Source organism: Thunnus thynnus, chromosome 12, assembly GCF_963924715.1.
Source record: "Thunnus thynnus chromosome 12, fThuThy2.1, whole genome shotgun sequence".
Classification (NCBI taxonomy): domain Eukaryota; kingdom Metazoa; phylum Chordata; class Actinopteri; order Scombriformes; family Scombridae; genus Thunnus; species Thunnus thynnus.
Genome location: NC_089528.1, coordinates 4,011,270 through 4,028,793, shown reverse-complemented (window position 1 = coordinate 4,028,793; position 17,524 = coordinate 4,011,270). Strand labels below are relative to the sequence as shown.

Here is a 17,524-nt window from a genome sequence, read left to right as displayed (position 1 = left end):
AAGAATACATACATAGATATATCATTAGAGAAAAAATCTATATATTTGATTAATGCAAATTGTGACTAAAACTTTAAAATTAATAATCAAAGTTGCAATAAATCACTTTAAAGACACCCAGGGGAAAGAGAGTATTTCAAACTTGTGTCAAGTGTCAAAAATAACCAATTTAATGATTTTGCACTTTTCTATAAGTTAGTTTCCAAAGTTGCAGGGTGGCTGACCCCTTCTCATTTACATTTACTGACCATAAAACTAGACCTAACATAACTGACTGGTTTACACGGGATTACATCTGTTCACATGAGAGTAATGTGTTTCTTACATTTTTTTTTTAAAAAGAGAGTGCAGTGTTAACGGACAGACTGCATGTCAGCATATTTTCCTTAAAAGGTGGAGCACAGCGGTGTGAGTCAGTCTACGCCCTCAAATCAAAGGAACGGCAGCAAGACGCTGTAAAACACACTGAACTGTCCTCAGAGACAAACAGAGAGAGAGAGTGAGGCCTGCCTGAAGAGATCTACAGCACACACAGCTACAGAAAGGTAAATCAAAACATTATCAGAGTTGTAGTACTTTGTTTTCTAGTCCAAACTGCAATTTGCCTTATATTGAGCTGTGTCAAGTTAGCCAAAGATACACAGAAACATACCGGAAGTCAGGTGTATTGCCTTTATACTGAGAGCAATTAGTGCCATGCATCAAAAAGAGCAGCTATTGCAGGTGTAGGTTCTGTGGTAAGTCTGGTCTGTTTAGGTCGATCATTGTCTGTCAGTTGATCGTGTATCTATGTATTCTCTTTTCAAGTGATACACTAAATACCTCAGTTTACATATGATCAATGCTTAAAGTCTTGAACAGACAAGACTTACCATATTTTCTACATGGAAACACACAGGTAAACATGGAGACACACATAGGTAAACAGGTAAATACACACAGGTAAACACACTCAGGTAAGCAGTTAAACAGAAATAAAAGTAAAATACCAGAGGTTTTCGCTAACTAACGTTAGAAACATTACGGTTGAAAGGTATGACCGGAACACCTTTTGCTAATACATCCTATTAATGGTTAGCTTGATACTGTTATTTGTCTCTGCCAGGTCAGTACGCGAACATGTCTGAGTTTATCTGCCACATTTGCATTTTATTCCGCGTTTACTCAAAAAGTTATCAGCATTAGTTTGTATTTGTAACCAACCAGCTATGTGTCTGCGTCACAGATTTGTTTTAGTTATAAGCTAACTTAACTGCTCGCTCGTAACATTCTAGCTAATTAATGAAAGATTACATAGTTTATGTGAATAGCAAAGTTTTACTTCTGTTGTCGATATTTTCTGTGTCATATGTTTAAGGTGAAGTTGTCTTTCATATCTGTGACTGTGTGGAGTTTGTTCTGAGTGCATGGACGGTCAGCTGTATGTTTTCCTTGTATTTCACATCTGTTCATCTAACGTTAAATACTTAAATATACTCATGAGACTGCAGGTATTTATCCTACTAATTACTAACTGCTTAGTTACTGCATTGTTCATTTTATCTGTGTGGTCGATGCATTCATGATAGACAGGATATATAAGGCTCTCTGGGGTGTTTGGCAGGGCTCCAACTCCACCATGCAGTTCTCTGTTTCAGCCTTATGTTCAAACCATCAGCCAGCCAACCAAAGCTGCCTCAACACAATGTCAACACAATGATGTGGGTTTTAGGGGGAGACAGCAGGTCAACAGTATATGCCACATAGAAGTGATGTACATCATCTGAAAGCTGGGAACCGGTAGATTAATTCGAGATGCAGCTCAGCAATGTGTGTCAAGTCATAAATTTGTAATGAACATTGTGTTTTGGTTTTGATGCATATTCAAATTTCGAAAGTTGAGAGTGTATAAGGGTTTAGAACATTATGATGGCGGTATATTATGGTCATTCCCATGCTCAGTTATGTCTCTAAGTTGTTGCAACAATTTTTGGGTTGATGTTACACAGATTTGGTGCAAAATTTAACCATTTTTGACCACTCAAGAATTGATAAAAATGATCAAAAATCCCTCCAAAACACCACATTAAGACACCAAAACCTTGAGGAAGACCATAGAAAAATTCATGCTGTGATGATGTGGTATCAAAAACTTTTGACATTTGGAGATCTCTGTAAGAATCGCATTTTTCAGCGATTGGATGGCGAGCACTTCTCTTCCTTTGCTCAGAAACCCTTATTATCAATGTATCTAGGAAAAACATACATCTTCTGAATGTCCTGGTTTTTAATTTGTGGTTGTAAAGTTTCATGAGGCTGTGATTATCCTAGAGATCACAACACAATGAAATGGCTACTAAGGGGACTAACATCATCACACATGAATACAATTGGGCTCAATGAGAGGTCTAGGGACCCCTTTGTAAATGGTCATGCCAGCTTATCCCTCGACAAAATTTAGCCTAAATTTGGATTATTATTTAGCCCCTTTCCCCACAAGCTAGCATGACATGGTTGGTACCAATAGATACCTTAGGTCTCCTAGTTTCATATGATACCAGTATCTGTAGCTTTAAAACTGAGCCCACTACAGCCTCACAGATGTAACGTCTGTCTGTGGAATGTAGAGGAGGTTCAGATTCTGTCTGAAATGAATCATGTTACAGGAAACTGTTGCAGTAAACTATGTCGCCATCACTGGCTGCGTGAGTGCAACCCTCAAGACCTAATGAGACATTTATGACATTTGGGACATTGCTTTTCAAAGTTTACGTCACATAGAGAAGTTAATCCGTATAGTAGTAAAGTAGTTCAGAGTAAACTACAATAAACATGGGCGTCATGCTTCTACTACATGTTTACTAGTGTTCACATTACATATCCTGAGCAGGTGTAACTATTCAGGAAACTGGATCTAGATGTTTATGGTAAAAAGAGAAATCAATGAACATGTAACACCACTCCAGTCTGATCTGATTGAAACCTAGACATGCTTTAATTTATTCAGATAGTACATAAAACAAGGAGCTGCCAAACTGTGAAACAGCTGGGAACAAAAAAAGTCCCAATTTCTGCTGGGCCAAATACAGTAAATGCATCTGAAGCCCTCAACAGGGCCTCCTCTTGATCCCTTTTGTTCTTTTTACCAGGCAGACCAATAACAGTCCGGCCTCCTGCGAAGTGAGAGTTGGCAGCCGGTCCCTGAGCCAGAGCTTCTGCTTGAAATGATTTTTTTTTTTAACATTTCTTGTAGGAAAGTCAAAGGTTAATAGGGTTATTTGGGATGTCCTGATCATGTTTTTTGGTCCACACCCTAATCAGAGTCCTTTAATATTCTTGTATTATTATTCTAGTCATGCACTTATCCTTATTATGTTCTTGTTGAGCTCATAATACATCTGCAGACTACATACTAAGGCTACATGAAAATCAATAGGGTGATTTAAATATGGTCAAAAAAAAGTTCTTCAGAGACAGTCTTATGGGGAACAAATAGAAACTGTATATTAAAAGCCTTAATTGACTTTTTCACAGTAGGAAAGCACAGCTGTTACTAATAATATTTACAATGGCTCTGTTCTATTCAAGAAGTCGTGACAGTGTGACAGTGAGCCGGCTGAACAACACCAGGACCCTGAAACTGAAACAGCTAAATGGAATTCAGCCATCATTCATTTTATTATTTACACCTGTGTTTCTCCTGCTGTCACATGTCAAAATGTCTTCTTGTGGTTATTGGTGGTATTATTGGTTTAAAACTTAGACCGCCAAAAGATATGCTCTGAAACAGTGTCACCACAATATAGTTTGTCCACCAGATAATAGTTACACAATTATCTGAACTGTAGAATGTCTTCCCAGCACATTCACAATTGTTAAGAAAACAAAATTTAAGGAACAGTATCAATAATGTTTATTTATAGGTATAAGAAACTCTTCTTCTCCCTTCAGCTTCCAAGATGAGTTCCAGAGTTTCAGGTGATCTGGAGGAAGAGGAGGAGGAAGAGGAGGAAGAAGAAGAGAGCGTCAACCCATCGGAGGTGAAAATGAGTCAGATAGTGATGCCCTGTCACAGCAACCATCAACAGGAGCTGAGCGTGGGACAACTGCTCAAATGGATGGACTCCACCGCCTGCCTCTCTGGTGAGGTGTGTGTGTGTGTGTGTGTGTGTTTGAGGTTAGGTCATGCGGTGTGATGCTTATTTTTCTGTGTGTACGTGTAGAAGGGAGGAAATGTTTGAGTGTGAGTGTCCAGTGTATGTTGTAACCACTGACTACTAGCCAGACAGGAAATGACAAATCTCTGTTTCATATGGTCAGCTGAACGGCATGCTGGGTCTCCCTGCGTCACTGCCTCCATGGATGACATCCACTTTGAACACACCATCAGGTAAGAGGAAGTGTGTGTGCGGAGGCGTAGGTTCTTCTGATTTGCTGATGTGTATGTACTCATTCTTCTTCAATGTCTCTCTCTCTGTCTCTTGCTCAGTGTGGGTCAGGTGGTGAACATCAAGGCGAAGGTCAACAGAGCCTTTAACACCAGTATGGAGGTCAGACAAGTTCACATTTCTACAAACACACACACACACATACACAAAGACAAACATGCACTCTGGCTTTGTTTACATGGTTACTATTATACCCCTTTTTTTTACTTTGTAGTAAACTTGTAAGGCAAGAACTCACTTGAATTTGTAACTAAAATAAAGGTGCAAAGTGGGAAGAGCTGCTGTTTTCTTTTAACATAGAAACACAGGAATCTCCTGGATAATGTAACTGTAGGTTCATGATTCAGCAGCTCTCATTTGTTTTTGGAAACTCATGATTTTCCTCAGTTTGGTTTAAGGGTTTGAGTTGGAAAATGCAGTATTTTACACACTACATGTTACTCATCAAAAGATCACATTACTTAAAGTGTTTTTTTGCACTGTATACACAATCACATAGGTTTATGTTTACATTGTGTGTAAAAAATACTTTCTCTGTTCTGTTATGCAAATAACCCAAAGATTTAGTCCTTTTCTGTGGCAGTAAACACAACACAACACATAACTAACTGTGCTTTATTCAGAGCAAGATATTCAGGGCTGACGATGGAAGGGTTAAGCATGATAAACAACAGGGCTACAGCTATGTATCAGACAGACTCTAAACCTCCAACATCATGTCCAGCTACCTGTCCTGTCCAAAAATTTGTGAGCTGCTTCTTTCTTTCTTTTTTTTAAACTAAGACTCATAGCTACAGGTTCCTAAAGTTGTAATTTATTCCAATATTGACAAAGATATTTTTAAAGAGGATAGTGCCCCAAAATATGAATTAACCACACATATGTTTTGACCATAGATTATCTGTTATCCCATCCCAGGTGGGCATACAGGTGAGCTGTGAGGACCTGTTCTCTGATCGTCACTGGAGGGTGTGTCATGCCTACGCCACCTTCGTCACCCAGCGCACGAACACTGGAAAGAAGGTAATGGGTCATATGGAACGCAAATGATTTTGGCGCGATTATAACCCTTTGTGGCTTTCATAAATGTGTGTGATGTGAAAACTTGCTTTAATACTGGCTGCACAACTAGATTGAAATCATTATTGAACTGTCACAGTCAAAGGAGTCACACTAAAAGGACATACTTACTGACATATCACCTCACAGGTCATCTTGAAGCCCAGCGTACCTCACACTCAGAAAGAGCAGGTTGAATACAGTGTGGCTGCTGAGAGACGGAGGGTCAGGATGGTACACGATGACATCATCAGGGATCTGCTCTCCCATGGGTCTATCCAGCAGGGTAGGCACACTGCCACATCACAGTGTACAACAATCCACATCTGATGTAGCTCCCCTGATTAAGAAGACACAAGCTGGGAGATTCACCGCTTAGAAAGTTTAGGACAACAACTGATTACAAAATATCAAGGCTATAAACACAATGAAGCTGTGTTAAAAATGAGTTATGATTGTATCTGTAAAACTTGTATTTCAGTATTTAATGTCCCTTTCTGGACACGCAGGGCTGAACTGAAACTATTAAAAACACATCAGTGAGACACATCGCTGCACTGGACGACATGTTCCCTCATTACCATGAACACACACATTATTTTGGCTCAGTAACAAATATGGATTAATCCACAGCTGAAAATAGTCCATGAACAAAGGCACTATTTCCTCCTGTTTGTGTAACTTTTACTGAAAACTACAGTGGCCAGCTGTTTTAGGAAATTACTGAGGCTTTTGTAAAAATGAAGCTATGTACTGTGTATGTGTGACCTGGTTTTAGATATTAACATCAGTAGGAACCAATGTGTTTAGGACTATGTGCCACAGACAAGCTGGGAAGTATTGAGAGATGGACTAACACACTTGGTTTTGGTCTTTCGATGGGATTTGTTGACATTTAGAAAAATATAGGATAATGCCAACTTTATCCTTTAAAAGCTTTCATTCACTTCCAAATCTTTGTGTGTTTGTCAGCTGACAACTCTGCAGTTGGCAATGCGGTGGCAGCAGAGAGGACCAAGGTGGAGAGTGTTGAACTGGTTCTACCTCCACACGCTAACCATCAGGTTATTTATTCATGTAACTTTTTGACTTCCTCTCTGTCTATATATCCCAGTATTAAAGGATAGTTTCACATTTTTTCTGCCTTAAAACAATATTCAGGTCCTGAAATGAACATTGAAATAGGTTTTTCTTGCCATAATCATTCTTCCTGTTCATACTGACCATTAGAAGATCCCTTCATAATGTACTTACAATGTACATATGGGGACCAAAATCTACAATACTCTGTCTGTGCAAAAATGTATTTAAATATGAAGCATCAGCCGTCCAAATGAGTCAAATCAACATAAACATTTTGATATGATGCCAAAATACACCATATTATGGAAATCCATTTAAAATGATGTTTTTGTGAATTTAAGCATGAGGTATTATGTGACATTAAAGGCTGTTTTGTATTCATGCACTCCTCCAATGACTCTTTTATTCACTGTCATGTTAACACTGTGTCATTATCATGTTAAAGGATTCATTTCTGCTTGTCCAAACACCAGGTGAACACATTTGGAGGACAGATCATGGCCTGGATGGTGAATGTTGCTACGATTGCTGCCAGGTACAATCACACATACGCACACACACACTTAAATATGTAGCCAATATCAGGGTTTTGTCTCTGATCACTTCCTCTGTGACTGTGGCTAGTGAATATGTTTTTATTGTTTTTACTTTGCATCAGATATTTGGTGAAATCATACCTTCCAGTGGGAAACAGCTTTTGTAGTGTCAGTGTGTAAAATCATCCTCACTCTGCCTAAGCAAGCTGTTTACCCACCTAAAAGAATTTCTTGATTCTGGCTTTCACTGATTCAGAGGTTTTGTGTCCCGTGATGGTCTGTATTTTGTTTTTAACTTTCCCACCCTGAGGAGAAGTTTGAAACAACAGAGATTTTGTTTACATGGAGTAAACACCTAAGACTTGTTATTCAAGTTTGGTGAATATAAAGCTTAAATGTTTTAGCTGTTACATGTCTGCACGAACTATCAGCAGCTGAAAACATTGATCTAAAAACATTAATATTGGTATCAACCTTCAAAAACACTTGACTTGCAACAGTTTTTATGTTAACACACAAATACATTCATTTTTGCAACCACATGACACAGATACACAGTGTTTCCAGAAATGTCTCTTGTCTTCTTTTTAAAATGTTTGTATACTTTCTCTCTCTCTGTAGCCGTCTGTGTCAGGCTCACCCGACTCTCCGGACCATCGACATGTTTACCTTCAGAGGACCCTCTCAAGTTGGAGACAGACTTCTTCTGAGGGCTATAGTCAACAACGCCTTCAAAAACAGGTATCATTGTGCCCAGAAACTGTCATAAAGATACAGAAGATAACATCAGATAAGATAAAACATGAGTGATCCATCTGGAGACAACAGATCACAACAACAGCTCAGTATTTAAGGGTAAATACAGCAAAGAAAAATAGTTTGTTGTAAGAATGGAGCAAATTAGCAGTTTTATGTGTCCTGCAGCATTGAGGTCGGAGTGCGAGCAGAGGCCTACCAGGAGGAAGGGCCCAACCGGCACATAAATTCTGCCTTCATGACCTTTGAGGTGCTCGATGACCACGGGAAGCCATGTACGTTACCACGGATACGACCTGAACCAGTGGTGAGTCAGTTGCTCATGAAAAACACACAAAAGGTGGTACAGAAATAACAAGTCCCCACCAGCTATTCACTTTATTGTACAAATACTTGTTTGGATGAAATATGAAAAATTTCAATCAACACCAAGTTCGCAGTAATGCATGACAAGATGTGCTGATATGGGAAAATAACAGGTGAGATGGAGTCCATTATTTTCTATATCAGGACTTGATGAAATGTATTATTGTGATTATGTCATGGTACTTACCAAAAGATAACAAGGTAGGTGTTGAAATCATAATCCATGTGTCAAGTTTGTTTATGGTCAACTTGTAGTTCAGAATCAGGCTAAAGTAATGTTGCTATTGTTGTGGACTGATTTAGTAAGGTGGTCAAAATTTTGACCGGATCTTTGTTTAAGGTGTCCTGTTAGGCAGTTTTATTGGAATCCTGCGAGCCAATCAGAAACCAAAACAACCTGTATCGTGGCCACATGTTCTGCTGTCTCTGAGATAGTAAGGATCAGCACCTTCCATGCAGACAGACACATGATAAGAGAGACTGAACCAAAACAGTAAAGTTGCAGTGTGTAAAACCAAAACAATGAGCTAAAAGACACTAAGGGACTGTACGAATGATATTATAGTATGCGGGGGGCATTGAAGGGTCTTTTACGTTTATTTCATATTCTTTATTTCTCTCTTCCTTGTGAGATTTACTCTAATAAAAAAGATCAAATAGTTACATCAAAAAGTTGTCTTCTGTGTGCGCTGAGTTGAGTTGGCTGATAATTGTCCTTGAGTATTTGATCCATTTTTTTTTTTATCAGGAATAGATTTTTGACTGCAGCTCCAGTGAACTGAACACCAGACCTTTAAGATAACTTCTAGATAGCTGAGATAACTTTTTTTATATTCTGGAAAATAAGCAATATAACTTGTATATAAAGTCGTGCCTGCTGGTTAAGACTTTTAAGCACTTATTAGCTAGGCTTATTCAAGCAGTGTGCTTTTGGCAGGCACTACGCTATACACTCCAAAACATGAGCCGGTGAAAACCTAACAGTGGGTCAGGTGGGGTCAATCTTTTATAACTTTCAGAAACTGACAAAGTGTTACTACTGCTATTACAACTAATGATAACAGATTGGATTTGTTAATCACCACCACCTTTCAAATACTGCAGTACATATGGCTAATCATTTCCCAGCTATATAAACCGCAGTCATATGAATTTGTATGGAAGTTGACTTCATATAATCTTCTCGGTAAGTTCTCCAGAGCTGGGACTGGAGAAGTGTGAACGCTTGGCTCAACAAAGACCAGAGCTATAAACTTGACACGACCTGACAAGTGGAAAGAATGCTGGCGGAAAAACGTCACCACTGACGAACCCTTTGAAGGGCCGGCATAATGTTCAGTGAAGCAACTCTTATCTGTGTTGTACTCCTGGATTTATAATTCATGCAGTGAATGGTTGAGTTGCAGGGTGAAAGGTGTTATGTTTGGGGCTTTACATATTCATTCTTTGACAGTAGTACTTTCAATATAGTAGTAGTTTGAAAGATGTTGCCAGTCAGGGAGTGTCAAGTGAAAGATGCTGTCAAGTTAAGTGCATTATGGGAAGTGTAGGATCCAGTGTTCTTGGAGCTAGTTAGGATATCTCAGCCTCTGCTGCCCACATTTTGACTATTATTTTTTAATCTCTGGTGATTCCGACAATATAGAAGTGCAAAACTTAATTGCTCAAGTATGCCTTTAATTTTACAATAACACAGCAATACCTAAAAATGCTACATGTTGCACCTTTAATTGAAATAACACTATTGTATGCTTAAATGAGCCCCTTCTATGTCTTTCATTTACAGGAAGGGGAGAGGAGGTTCCAAGAGGCCATAGCCAGAAAGAAGATCAGATTGGACAGGTGACCTATTTGTCCACTCCTGTAAAGAGCACATTCTTTCTCAGCTTTTAGATGTCCACCTCAGTGTACCAGAAGTCAAACAGTTTGTATGATATTTTCAGTTTGTTTGAGCTAAAACTAAGAGGGATTTAACTTTTTATTGGTCTAATTGTGTTGTGTCGTACACTTGAAAATATCAAAAATGCTCCTAATTGCTCCCCTGCTGCTGTTTCAGGAAATACATAATTTCCCATAAACAGGGCGAGGTCCCTCTGTCTGTACCATGGGACCCCACAAACCAGGTGAGGGATGTTTAGGAATCAGTCTGTGATCGCTATGATCAATAACACATCAGAAAACTGCAAAACTGAAACTGTCGCATCCTCACAGACTGAACTCTGAGATTTTTGGCATAGCATTGTTTATTGACCTCCATGACACCAACTGCCTGGTGCTTGAAAACAGATATTCAGGCAATTAAAGCAGCAACTGATACAAAAACATCTGACAAACACAAGACCTGTATTGTGTGTTTGGTTATATTCTCAGACAAAAAAAATAGAGCAGAGAGCAGAAGGTGACAGAAAGTTAGCTTCTTGCTAACTATTTATAAGCAGCATTAATGTAGCTGTAGCATCCTAATAGTGTAATTTTACTCGTCATTTTATAAGATAAACTGTGTTTTAGTGTTCAGCAGTAGATAAAGACACACACACACAAACAAACAGCAAGCTTTTTATCTTTAACCTGTAAAACTGTCATCTGTTTGAAATAACAATGACCTTTACATAGGTCAACTTTCCAAGGAACATTCACTATCTGAGATCACACAATAAGATAGTGTTTCACCAACACCTGCTCTATCAACATCTACATAGATAAACAGGGAAATCACCACTGATAACAAGGTCAGTTAGGAACTTGTAACTCTGTTAAACAACTCATTCAGTAAAGTCACAATAAACTACTATTAGTTATCATGGTCAAAGGTCTGTGTAGTTACTCATTTACTGAAATCATCATTCATATTTGAGAGAGGAGTATAAATTTTAATTGGTAGACTTTATAATACTACTTGACATTTTCCAAAGCATTCATCTAACATGTTTTTGATTTGATTTCAATTAATTTCAGTGAAATATGAAAGTTAGTCCAGCATAGTTATCACAGTCAAAATTCCAACTGAAATTAGGCTGCCTTTTTTTGTCTACTACAGTAACATAACTGCTCTGTAAATCACTTGTCCTGAGTTGTCCTTTGAGAAAACCAAAAAGGGGAAATTTATATTTTAAATTCTTTTACTTCATGGTGTTGCCCCCTAGTTTTGCATTACTTTGATGAAATAATGTGTTCTGTCATGTGCTGACGAAGCTTGAGTGCTTATTTCGATACATCCAATCAAATCTTGAATAAAGCAGTAACGTGTCGTCATAGGCAGAGCAGACGGTCACACTGAGCCTGATTGCATCCTGCTACACAACACAAGAGCCACAGACTGTCAACAACAACCCACATTAGCTTTCCTGCTGAAGTCTCCTTCTTATCCAATTTACAAACATGAACACATGCCCTGCAGCTTAGCTCGTTGAACCAGCCGCCAAACAAACATTCACCGGGGAAAAGTCAGTTGCAGGATACATAACTTATCTGCAAATGTCACTTTGGTATGTTTTGATGCTGGTTTGGTTCTTACTCTTCAATACCACTGCTAACAACACACTGTCTGCCCATGATATGTAGTTCAGCAGTTAGTTTACTTTGTCTCCTTTCTGTATGGTGTAATAATGGTAGCCTGCCACCTAATGTCAGACAAATAAACCTCTGACACACTCCCCTGCCCAGACAAAAAGGTGCATTTCTGATATTTCCCCAAATAGTCCCTTTTTTCAATCTAATAATACAAAACCATTAATGATACATTTAAAAAACATGTTGACATTATTTTTGACTTCAACGAGGGATGATTAAATATGACTTTCAGTCAACCTTGAAATGCTATCTGACTTATTTGAGTTACTGCATTACCATTTAACAATAGCTTAACTTTAACATCACTAAAAGCAGATGTAATGTTGTCTGTGACAGATCAATCTAACTATGTTCAGAAAGCGTCAAGTCTCTGCAGGTTAATTTTCATACCATATTGAAATGAATGTAAATCGATGGCTGCCTGAAAATGAAGTAAATGTGTAAAAAAAATCAAGCAGAAATATAAAGTATATTTGAGTAATAAAACTAAAATAAATTTCATACTTCAAAGACAAAGATACAGATTTATTTAGTACTAGACTAATATGAAAAACTTTGTAGCATGTGATAGGAGAATTTAGTGATTTTCATCAGATGGCTATCAGAAAATGCTGCTGCTGATTCTTTATATCTTCTTGTAAACACTGCTTATGTGCTTATGATATATGATACAGTGGCCTGGTATCAAAATGCTCTCTTGTGCTCTGTGTGTATACTTATTTGTGTGTGTTTTCCAGGTGTATCTGAGCTACAACAATGTTTCAGCTCTGAAGATGTTGGCTGCTAGAAACAACTGGCGCCTCAGCTCTGAGAAAGACAAGGTATCTGTTGTTCTCTACTTGAAAGAGTTTTTCGTTCCCCATGAGGAGTTGGATGATTAATATTATTCTTGGCTCCTAGGTTAGTCTTTACACGCTGGAGCAGAAGTCCATGTTGAGTTTCAGGGTGGAAGCAGAGGTGGATGTTCCTCCTCAAAGAGCCTTTTATCTGTTGGCTGACCTAAGCAACCGGACAAGCTGGGACACACATTATCAGTAATGCTTTCATACAAACACGCACACACACATTCACACTTATAAATGGTTATAAATGCTTATAAAAGATCAGTTCAAGCTTGACAAACTGTCTTTTCACTGTGTGTATAAAAGTCAGGGTATACTTTATGACCAATCCTGCTCAGGATAGGATTTTAGAGGTAACAGATCACACACAACCATGTTACTGATAAGTTTTAGTCCTGAAGTTTATTGAAATCCATAGCTCCATGCCATTTTGAGAATGATATAATGTTATGTATATTATGTGAGAGAAACATGGTGAAATCATTGGTCATCGATTCAAAACAGTGTCCTAGATCTCACTGTAAGATACGTCCACTGATGACTGATGTGGAGCTTTGGCGACCAAAGACCACCTGAGATAAAATTCTGACAGTGTCTGAAATTTAAGACCAAATTCTCACAACGTGACGGCTACTACGACCCACATCTACAAACCACATGACATGTATTTTTTAAAATATGTTGATGTACACAGTAATAATCTTTCACATTGTAATCCTTTTATTTGTAATCTTTTGCATGTCTGTGCGCTGCTGCATGGCTGCGTGTGTGTGTGTTTAACAAGCAGAGTTTATGTTGTGCACCAGCCTATGTAGGTGCATATTACTGTCTTGATAATGTGCCCTTAAAATAACAGTGAAACACTGCGCCATTGACTTCAGACCAGATTGTTGTTGGTCAATAGTGCAATCGCTCTCTGCTGCCTCAAGATAGCAATGCACCAACAATGCGCCTGACCACACCTCAAAGACCAACACGCCCATGGGCGCTCTGATGGGCGCAAGTGCATTTGCTATTCAAAGAGTGTGGGCACTGAGTGGGAAAATGACAACTGCGTCGCTCTTAAACTAACAAAGACACTTGTGTCGCGCTTGGTGCCGCTTTGTGCTGGACATAAGATAGGGCCCAAATTCTGACACTAAATGACACTAAGTTCAGTTTTTGAATAAAGTTTAGGGAGGAAACACACTTGTTCTCTTTAATACATCCATTACACACAAAAACAAAAGCAATGCAGGTGAAACAGAAAAGAAGTTTGTGTGACTTTGCTGCATTTTAAAACATATGAGCCATTCAGATGGATGATATGAGCTGAAGACACACCTTTGTTTTCATATACTTCTATTTACATCATAGCACTATGATTCACCAGGCATTCAGCACACAATCTGACAGCCTCAAATTGATATTGCACCCTAGTGTGACATGAAGCATTGGTGGGTTTAACAGAATGTTGATATTTTTAATTTTGTTACTTGGTGGTTGTTAATTGTTAATTATTGACAGTTTTTGTTAGTAGTCTAACTTTTGTTATTTTGATGAGCAGTTAGCACTGCAACATAAAAGGTGGAACAAATTAACACGTTACATCTCACAAATACACATTTTTTTCCTTTGCAGTGAAGAATCCAGCTAGTATAGTTGGGTTTAGGCTCATAATCAGAAGGGATTAACATTGCATACAAAACAAAGGTCACCTTTTGCTGAAGCCAAATAGCCTTATTTGTTTAGTTTGGTGTAGACTCTGCTGGTTTCTGGCAGGCAGCTATGTGACTGTGGCCAAGTAGAAACACAGGTCTCACTTTATGTGAATAGTCCAATCAGGGCTGGGTAATATGTCAATATTATATCTATATCATGACAGGGCATAAGTGTTGTGTTTCCCTGGTTTTAAAGGCTGCATTACAGTGATGTAATTTTCTGAATTTACCAGACTGTTCTAGCTGTTCTATTATTTGCTTTTATCCACTTAGTCATTATATCCACATTACTGATGATTATTTATCAAAAGTCTCATTGTGTAAATATTTTGTGAAACCACCAATAGTCATCCCTACAATATTGTTGCAATATCGATATCAAGGTATTTGGTCAAAAATATTGTGATATTTGACTTTGTCCATATGGTCCAGCCTTAAGTCCAATGAGATGTATCAATACAAGGTCTTTAAAGTTTCAGGTGATGAACAATCTATACATACTCTGTGTCTGGGCTGAGTATGTAGCTCTGGGACTGAACCACTTGTAAAACCATAACTTGTATTTTTCACTTTTCGTATTGATTAACAAACAAGATATAGCATGTTTACTGCTGAGCTTTAGAAGCCAGACTGGTTGTTTCCTTGTTCCCAGTCTTTATGCTAAGCTAAGCTAACAGACTGCTGGTAGCTTAATGTTTATCTTACAGACATGACAGTGGTATGAATGTTCTCATCTAACTCTTGGCAAGAAAGTGAATAAGTGGATTTTCCAAAATAAGGAACTATTTCTTTAACAGTATCATCAAATTTTCTTCACTTTATTTCAAATAAACTACATTTTATCATCTGTGCCCTGTATGTCCTAAACTAGGAAATGTGAGCTGATTCACCGGGTGGACGATGATGACTTCTTGTACCGTGTGGTGGCCCCATCAGTGGGTCACGGTGGGTTGAGATCCCCCGCTTCGGCCAATCAGAGAGATGGGATCCTCCAGGACTTCATTCTGTTGGCGTCCAAGAGGAAACCGTGCGGCATTGGGTCAGTAGAATGAGTGTCTGGAAGATGTCAACAACACGTCAAAGGTCACACACTTCTAACCTGCAGGATTTACTGTTGGTTTTTGTTTTTTTTACCTCTTCAGAGATCCATACGTCATCGCTCTGCGTTCAGTGTCGCTGCCCACTCATCCCACCACTGAGGGATACAACAGAGGAGAGGTTCTATGTGCTGGATTTACCATATTAGAGACCAAAAACAACATGTCACTGGTAAGATGAACAACGATTTTAGCTGATTGTATTTTTACATATAATCTTAACTTGACCGTTATTATTTGGTTCTTTTTCAGATCAGTTATTATAACCAGGCATCTCCAGAGGTTCTTCCCTACATCTCAACAGATATTGCCGGCCTTTCTTCCTCTTTCTACAACACCTTCTGCTCCTGCAGACAGTACCTGACCAAGAACAGACTGCCGTCGGAATCCGAGGAGCAAACCAGCCAAAACCAGGCCACGAACATAGACAGCCCCACCACCGAAGTTGACAGCCTGTCAGTGGTCCTCAACAGCACTCTCCTTTAGACTTTCAGGCCAGTTTACATCACAAAAGTGTAGTTAGTCTGCTGTTTACACAAGACGGTACGATGGACTGTTTTAATTTTTCACATTGAGAAGGAATGATATTTTTCACATATTTCTTTATATTAGAAGTTTTCTTAATTAAAAAAAATGCTAGAATAGAAAATCTAATAAACGAGTCAAAGTTTTAAAGATCAGAATAAAGTTAGGAAAAAAGAAAACATGCCTTACACACTTAAGCACAGCTTAATAATAAACCAGAATCAGATGTAAGACATACAGTAGACCTGATTTCAAAATGAAGACTCATTCAGTGTTAAGTATTCAGTTTGGACACAAATGAAACATTGTGATCTGTGCCACCAATGGTCACTTAACATGAATTCCTTTTATTTTTTTAAATCCATGGTGAATGTTATTGTCAAAGTCCTCCTCCACTCAAAATGTGTTCTGCTTTATGTTATGTGCAGAGACACCAGAAGGCTGTTTTCACATTCATCTGCTAAAGAGGGAAAGTTTCACTGTGCTCAGCTTCTATCCGAGTATAAGTTATGTAGTACTTCTGAGCAGGATTTGTGACACCGCAAATAGTTTTTAAGCTAATTGTGGTCCAGTATGCAATTTATGCAATTGTGATGTGGAAACTTGAAGCCTCCAGTGCACAAACACTGAGAATGGACCTTACAAGTGAAGAAGGAGACAGAAGGAGGAGATGTAATTTTAAGGATTTTAAACTTGGTAATTGAACTTTTTGTGTAAAAAAAACATACCAGGTACATGTTGTTATTCAAAGCATAGCAAAGCAGTATTTTTATATATCTCAGAACATACCTGGAGGGGGTCTTTAATCTAACCAAGTGTGAGCTTTACAGGGAATGTGGGGTTCTTTTTGAAAAACACTAATAGCATGAAGTGGTGTAAGACTTGTCTTTATTTGCTCACTGCAGTTTGTGCAAGGTGACATCTTTCTTTTGATAAAAACATTAAACATTGCTTTAAACTAAATTGTTTTTAACAGAAAATGTTTGCTCACAACTGAATATGATTACACAACTACATTATGGCACTTTATCTCGGAGACAGTTTGAAGGTAACATATTACTTTCTAAAAAACTGCCGTGATAAAGAAGTGATAATTGAGTTGGTGAAGTAAAACTAAAAATTGGCCAGAGGGTTGGGTGAAAGTAAATGCCTTATGTTCTGAGATGTGTGTGGCACTATCATATAGTTTTTCAATGGGTCAGCATGTTAAAACTCTGGTGAGATTTTATTATACACCAAAGTTATTGCAGTTCATCCTGTGAGGATCATGAATGTCTGTACCAAAATTCGATGCAATCCAGCCAAAAGCCGTTGAGATAGTTCACTCTGAAACAAAAGCATCAACATGCTGGTGGCACTAGAGAAGTCAGGGGATCATCACAGTCATTAGGACATATTGTGTGGGAAGTATTAATGTCTGTATCAAATTTTGTGCCAATCAATCAAGTAGATGTAAAGATATTTTACTCTGGACCAACCAACTAACTGATAGTCACACTATTAGCTAAAACAATTTATAGGCTAATATATTTAGCAAGGCAGCTTCTAATTTGGCAGTCAAAG

The 17,524-nt window shown here is 38.3% G+C and overlaps 1 protein-coding gene across 5 annotated transcripts; it reads left to right on the top strand.

Moving 5' to 3' along the window:
* Positions 1-392: 392 nt before the first annotated feature.
* Positions 393-16,924, top strand: acot11a (acyl-CoA thioesterase 11a). 5 transcript variants are annotated; one of them, XM_067604860.1, is made up of 17 exons: positions 393-545; positions 3,931-4,122; positions 4,300-4,369; positions 4,469-4,529; positions 5,346-5,450; positions 5,637-5,772; positions 6,459-6,550; positions 7,043-7,104; positions 7,727-7,846; positions 8,030-8,168; positions 10,014-10,069; positions 10,284-10,350; positions 12,535-12,618; positions 12,698-12,831; positions 15,211-15,378; positions 15,482-15,608; positions 15,689-16,924. In XM_067604860.1, exons 2-17 carry the CDS (start codon positions 3,939-3,941, stop codon positions 15,920-15,922), a joined length of 1,839 nt encoding a protein of 612 aa, XP_067460961.1. In that variant the 5' UTR covers positions 393-545; positions 3,931-3,938; the 3' UTR covers positions 15,923-16,924. The 5 variants fall into 5 exon arrangements, with proteins under 5 accessions (XP_067460961.1, XP_067460965.1, XP_067460963.1 ...); XM_067604864.1 differs by lacking the exon at positions 393-545 and adding an exon at positions 718-737; XM_067604862.1 differs by lacking the exon at positions 393-545 and adding an exon at positions 829-898.
* The last annotated feature ends 600 nt before the right edge of the window (positions 16,925-17,524 follow it).

What these genes read in the sequence shown, in the direction of transcription:
- acot11a (XM_067604860.1), top strand. Translation starts at nt 3,939, where the DNA reads ATGAGTTCCAGAGTTTCAGGTGATCTGGAGGAAGAGGAGGAGGAAGAG. An exon ending in CCTTTAACACCAGTATGGAG is followed by an intron (nt 4,530 to 5,345) that starts GTCAGACAAGTT and finishes ATCCCATCCCAG; the next exon opens with GTGGGCATACAGGTGAGCTG. An exon ending in AGCTGGGACACACATTATCA is followed by an intron (nt 12,832 to 15,210) that starts GTAATGCTTTCA and finishes GTCCTAAACTAG; the next exon opens with GAAATGTGAGCTGATTCACC.